Below are 6689 nucleotides of genomic sequence, written 5' to 3' on the forward strand. Positions count from 1 at the left end.
CAGTGTGGCGTATTAAAAAACAAAAAAATATATAATATTTGACAGAATTGCTTTAATACTCTTACTTCTTTTTCCATGAGTACTTTTATAGGTTGTTTACAGCTGGTTACATACTGACAAAGACTCCTCCCTCTACACCATAGCAACTATCTGACAGGGATATGACACTTGTGCTTGTTGCCGAGTACCCTTTCACACAGACTTTGGCACTCACTGCTGCCCCTTTGTGGTGTTGTAGCGGAAGTCCAGGCTCATTCCACACAGCAGAGCAGAGCAGAGATGGACCAGCTGAGGGAACAGCTAATAGAAGCCTTCAGACAGCAGATGCAGATCAGAAAACGGCTAATGGAGCTGGACAACACGAACATGGAGATCCAGATTGACACGTCCAAACACCTGCTAACCATTGCAGAGTGAGAATCGTTCTATAAAACACACAGAAATACGTAGACACATACATACACAAAACTGTAGTAAAATATATATTATATATAAGTGGGAATTATTTTAAGTTCTATAGCAGCCAAATTTATTCCCCCGTTTTGAAATCCAAATTTAATCAGTAAAGCAGATTTCTTTGAATACCAAAGGTTGAAACAAGTTCATTTCTACAGAAAGACATCCTAGCCTGTTCCAGATCCTGATCCTGATGTGAGGTTTTTATTTATTTCTCTACAGTTGGGAGCAGGAACGAAGTAGGCACCACAGGAAGTGGCAAAGTGAACGGAGGAAAGAGAGTTTTCACAAGGATGAGAGTGAGAAGGATTCAGACACTCCGGATTCTCCTCCGGACAGCACAGAGACTCAGGAGGTGGCCATGGCCAGAGAGAACCTGGTCATGCTCATGAATGAACAGAAAAAAATACGCAAACAAAAGGTAATAACTAACAGTTTCACAGACACTCAGATCTTGTTTTCATGGCCACTGTAAGGTATTGGTCACTGTTTTTTTTGGTTATGGCTATTATCAGACCATTAACATCAGACCAAAATCCGATTTTCCAGCAGACACTGTAATTAATTTCAGCACACTAATCTACTGGGACTTAGCTATTTGAATTGTGTCCTTTACACTAGGAAGAGAATCATTAAAGATGATTTTCTCTCCACACAAAATTCAAGCTATATTTCTTCATATTACAACCGACAGAAGTGAAAAGATTACATTGTCTGTCATTGTTTTACACTTTTTAAATATTTACAACCCCAGAAAACATTACTTTGATCAAAAGATTATGATAAAAAAATATATTCTACAGAGTTTATTAAATCTGACTTTGCTGTGCTGTTTAGGCTGGTTTAGAACGCCTCCTAGTGGAGTTACGTGAAAGAGCCCGGCGTCTGGAGGAGCTGCTGCCATGCAGGGTGAGCTCAGAGGAGCAACGGGAGGTCCTCGGACTGCTGTGTAAGGTGCACGAGCTTGAGATTGAAAACGCTGAGATGCAGTCACACACACTTCTCAAGGACAACGTAATCCGCCAGAAGGATGTCGTGGTGCAGCGCTTCGAACAGCACAGGCAGCTGTGCCATGAAATCATCCAGCAACAGCGGCAGTTCATCAACAGTAAGTGGTGTCAAGGCAGAGCAGAAGGGGAACTTTGTTGTGATAAATCTGCATTCAGAAGGTTTTTTTAATGTTTTTATATCTTCTACACAGATCACAATCTGCTGGTGCCTCCGCAACTTCAGGAGCTGTATGATATGTACATTAGAGAGTTGGACGAGGGAAATCTGGATCGAGTCATAGCTTTAGATAAGGTCACCATCCATACTCTGAAGGTGTGAATTAACATGTCAAATGATATAGATTCTCTATACTACAGAAGCATTGATTCATCTGTGTTTGTATGAATAACCACATGCTCACCCTGCCTTTTATTCATAGGAGGGATCTCTGCCCAAGATTGCTCTCCCTAGCAGAGGACGTGACCCCTTGCAGGAGCTGGATTCAGATCAGGAGAGTGTTCGCACTCTGGGGTCTGAAATCAGACAAGGAAGGTTTAAAGTGCGGAGGCACACTTTGCCACCGATTTTACCTGAGCCTGATGGGTAAATAACATTACAATAAATATAAGAGCATGCTTAGGTTTCAGTGTTTGTTCAGAAAACACAAATACATTTCGAGTTAAAAATCAAGCACACATTGGTAATGAGTACTATTATATCATTATGTCATTATATAGTATAATATATATTATAACTGGTTTATGGCACAATCCTGAAGACACACGACATTGTCCTTGACACAGGAAAAATAAGTGACTTTCATTTATTCTTTAATTATCACTTTATACCGCAGTAATTTGCCAAAGATGTCAAGAACACGTCATAAAAGAACGTCATACTTTTTATCTGTTTGTTGTCATATTTAATGTTGTGAAACATCTGCAAAATTATAACAAAAGCATAACATATATGAAGATATCATTTGAATTACAGCTGGGCCTGTTGTCTGTGCTGTTATAGACAAGTAATAATAGTAATAATCGCCTACTGACCAATCAGAATTGAGTGAACAACAGTGCTATGGCATAAATTTCATTAATAGCTATGGGAATCTTACACTACTGATTGATTAGCTGTCAAATTCTAAAGAAAATCAACATTTAAAGTAAACTGTCTTACTTCTGAGTTACTTTCGGCTTGTTTACACTGTAATGAACTTCTGTTACAGCTGTAGTGTAATGAACTGCCCAAAATATGAAGCATATTTCATATATAAAGACAAACAAAACATTTTTGTGGTAATGTAAAATAAAAATTTTCCAAGTGTACACGGTTTGTCAAGTTAACCTTTAAGTTCCATGTTTAATCCTTCTCTCTGTTATATGCTGTCATGCTGTTGTTTCATTTCAGCAATTGTTTTCTTTCAGTGACAGTAACCGTGTGTTTAAGAGCAGCCTGCATGCAAAGCAGATAAAGAGCTCTGCGGTCATGACTCCTCCACCTATTCACATCAACGGACAGGGCAACCGAGAGGTCAGCACTCTTGTTTCTGTAGAGTCGTTTCAGCAGACAGAATGCTTCAGACATTGGCTTGAGTGCTGTTCTAACTGATCTATAGATCCTGTGCAGGTTTCATAAGCCTCTGCAGGGAATATACATGACTGTGCTGTAGAAAATGACATTATGTTTGCCTTTTGTCTGTAGTTGTTGCCCAGCGCTTTAGATGGAGCTCTGAGCTACAGCCTCTTGAGCCACAGTATGAGCAGCCACTTGGACTCCTCACCTGAGAGCAGTGAGAACGGAACTGAAGCTCCTCTCACACCTAAAGGTGAACGGGAAATGACAGTATGAAGTACCTGAAGTCATATTTTTTACCTTGCATTCTGGTGTGGGATGCAAATTAAGACAATCAGAAGCAATTGTTCCGTGTAATAAATTATCTCCTAACTTCCTAAAGCGCATTCATACAATCAATGCAGATATAATATACATAAGTGTAAGTGTATGTCACATTGACCAACTCTGTTCTCTGAACTTGTACCATCTGTTGTATTATCAATTACAGAGAAAAAGCTTGTTGTCTTTGGCTCAGTATAAATGTCAGGATAAGAAATCATGATAATGTGCAGGTTTATTGGATACAGCCTGGCTTTAGCTGTTTAATGTCTTCTATAGAATTCATTAGAGTCTGTATACTCGGCTTAATTCCTGTCTGAGGGAATCTTCTGCACCACCGTAGAAGATACATAAATCTCTATTTTTTAACTTTTTCCTTCTTTAGAGAGGCAGAAAATTCTAAGAGGCGTGCACAGCATTGCGGTGAAAGCGGCACGACGCCGTTCCAAAGTGCTGGAGATTGATGCTCTGCGTGTTCCTCCTCCTCCCTTGATTCTGGATACCAAAAAAAATAAAAGTATACTGTATTTAACTGATGCGCCTCTGAAAAGGCCAGTGCTGCGTCGAGGACGGCAGCCAAGCCCAGAGCTCCGCCACGCCACATCCGACGACAATCTGTCGAGCAGCACGGGTGATGGCCTTGTCCCAAACAGCACCTGGACACGACCCAGGAACCGCCAGGCTGTGCCCAAAAACACCGGCCCACGGGAGCAGGACTTTGAGGCTCGCAGGCGCAAAAGAAGATCTCGCTCCTTTGAGGTGACTGGACAAGCTGTGAGTCATTAAGACATTTTTCATCACAGTGTTAAAGTAATTGTTTACTTAAAAGCCTGACAAGGAATAATTGACCAGCTGTGACTGAAGCAATGAATAACAAATATGCACATGCTAAAATATGCAATGCTTTCACACATGATGTTCTGTCAGTAATCTCAGTGTTTCTATCACTGTTTGCTCTCTGTTAAGACATGTCTGAATGAAACAGATAGTTTTGCTTGTCGTTCATTATCACATCAAGGTTTATCTAACACAGAGTACATGGAGCAGATGCTTGATCATTTTTGTGAACTGTATCAAGTATTTCTTTTGTTTCTGCCTAAACTCCTGCTAATATAAATACAAAGTGCTGAAGTCATTTGAGGTGAATACATAGCCAACCAAAAACATCAACCAAAAATAAATGATGTCAAAAATGGTCTGCTAGGTTCCTTTTTTTAAATCCTCATTGGTATTTCAAATAAGTAGGATTGAGTGAATGATTACATTAAGGTTACATTTTCTCTTGCAGCTAACTCACGGGAAGAGCACTAGCCAAAGTTTCCGGCCTCTTGATAGCACTTCTGACCCACACCTACACATTAACGGCCAGCCTCCTGCACCCCTCCTGCGCCCTCGGCATAGAGCTCCGGTTCAGCTTGGCAAAGCCCGACCCTCCCACGCCAACCACCAGACAGGTCAGTAACACACTCTATAGTGTCTCTACACGATTTTCTACTTTTTCTTTTGTTATGTAACAAGCCTACCTTTCCTGACTTATATGCATAATACTGTATGTAGCTTAAAAAAGATTTTTTTCATTCCTGTGCCATTATAAACCACAACATAACCTTGAACTGAATTCTAAATAGTGGTAAATATATTAGGATAATATCAGGTTTATTCATAAGAATATTTTTCATCTGCTTTTCCCAAACCTGACAGGTTCAACAGGAGATGCTCCCTTGATCAACCTTCCCTCCCACCTTAGCAATGTAAAGCACGGCCCCCAAACCCGGCTGCCTCAGCCGCTCCTCTATGTCACCCCCACAGGCGCTGGAGGTCATCGCACTCGCAAACACTGAGGACTCTTTCGTTTACTCAAGTTACAGAGATCACTTTTTCAACAGTCTGAAATTCAAGAGACATTTCTCTTAATCCCAATGCCCGTGTTACACATGACGGAATCAAATTCACTACAAGCACAGAAAGAAACCTGAATATTGCCTTGTGCTGCGTGCAGAAAGACAGGGTTAAGAGCCTTGTACTGTATATATATATATATATATTGGGGGACTCCTGTGCTCTTTTATGTGTTTCTGCTGATGTGCTTGAAGATTATATCTGGCATGTAGCATGCAAGTGCTTTTAATCATTTGCAGATCCATTTAATTATATATCAATGTACATTGATTTTCATGGATTAAGAGGATGCAGGGGCGTAGATTACGCGGGGGACGCACTTTTTATAAAAAGTAAATTCGTCCCCTCACTTTTTTAGTGGAGAGTTGTGTTCACCACATGTTGAGGTTTTAATGGAGCAATGTATATAAATGCAGAGTGATTTAAAATTCAAAGAGACAAGAAAGTTTAAGATAGACATTTCGTCCTCCCCACTTTTTAAAAGATGGCTACGCCCCTGAGAGGATGCATAACTATTTAAAAAAAATTAAACCCAAGATAATATAGAAAAGAAATGCTTGTTTGAGCTAAGCAGTTTTGACAGAGGGTATAATCCTGCCTTTAATGCTTTGGGTTTAGTGTGTGATTATGCCTTATGCCTTGGTGTGTGTATTATGTGATTCTGGGAAATCATAAAAAGCACCTTCAAAACGTAATTCAGTGTATTTAAGCTGAATGTAAACCTTATTTTTTACGAACCCAGGTATGGGAGTGAGTGAGTGAGTTTTATCCACAAGGGAACAGTATATCTCACATGTCTCATGGTTGCATAAGGCATCTTCGGTTCATAGTGTTTTCACTGTCTCATATGCAGTCAGGGTATAATTTCTGTGATAACTGTTATAGACTATGAGTTTCTGTAGAATAATCTGGAAGCTCCAGTCTGTTCCATTTGTTGATGTCACTGTTTTAGTCAATGTTTACTGTAAATGACTAATAGGAATTTTCCTTTATTTGCCTCAGACTGGTACTTAAACTGTATTTTCTCTACGGATGACATATTTCTTTGTAGTAAAGCCACAAATAATACATCATATCTATGTATTCATCACGTTCCTGCGCCTTGGATGATCTTTTTAATCGACCAGCCTTTTCTTCGATGTTTTCGTATGCATACATATACTCTTTTTCTACTCTTAATTTTGTACATTTTTTATTTGTATACAAATAAAATTGATTTCAAAACTGCTGCTTTTCATCTTGTCATTTAACACTCTTGCACATATACAGTGTTGATACTACTGCAATGTAGTATATAGTAAGACATATTAAAGATCAATGAATAATTGTTCCCGGGAATATTTATTACTATATAGGTTATTAGTGAATAACATAATTAAACATTTAATATTTTTAAAAACACACTAATATGTTTACCTACAGCAATGTAAACATATGCACTGAAGTAT

General features: G+C 39.2%; 1 protein-coding gene across 3 annotated transcripts in view; it reads left to right on the top strand.

Annotated features, from left to right (window-relative positions):
* kif19 (kinesin family member 19) overlaps positions 1 to 5575 on the top strand; it is a 35832-nt gene extending 30257 nt beyond the window's left edge. The window contains exons 11-20 of one of the 3 annotated variants that reach the window (XM_060896618.1): positions 239 to 413; positions 679 to 877; positions 1294 to 1564; positions 1658 to 1779; positions 1886 to 2049; positions 2874 to 2979; positions 3151 to 3274; positions 3728 to 4101; positions 4631 to 4796; positions 5044 to 5575. In XM_060896618.1, the coding sequence (XP_060752601.1) occupies positions 239 to 413; positions 679 to 877; positions 1294 to 1564; positions 1658 to 1779; positions 1886 to 2049; positions 2874 to 2979; positions 3151 to 3274; positions 3728 to 4101; positions 4631 to 4796; positions 5044 to 5183 (1841 nt within the window). In that variant the 3' untranslated portion in view covers positions 5184 to 5575. Of the gene's footprint in view, positions 1 to 238; positions 414 to 678; positions 878 to 1293; positions 1565 to 1657; positions 1780 to 1885; positions 2050 to 2873; positions 2980 to 3150; positions 3275 to 3727; positions 4117 to 4630; positions 4797 to 5043 lie in introns of all 3 variants that reach the window. The other 2 variants (XM_060896611.1, XM_060896626.1) reach the window with 2 other exon arrangements.
* Positions 5576 to 6689: the final 1114 nt, after the last annotated feature.

The sequence above is a fragment of the Tachysurus vachellii genome, chromosome 2 (genome assembly GCF_030014155.1).
Source record: "Tachysurus vachellii isolate PV-2020 chromosome 2, HZAU_Pvac_v1, whole genome shotgun sequence".
Lineage (NCBI taxonomy): Eukaryota > Metazoa > Chordata > Actinopteri > Siluriformes > Bagridae > Tachysurus > Tachysurus vachellii.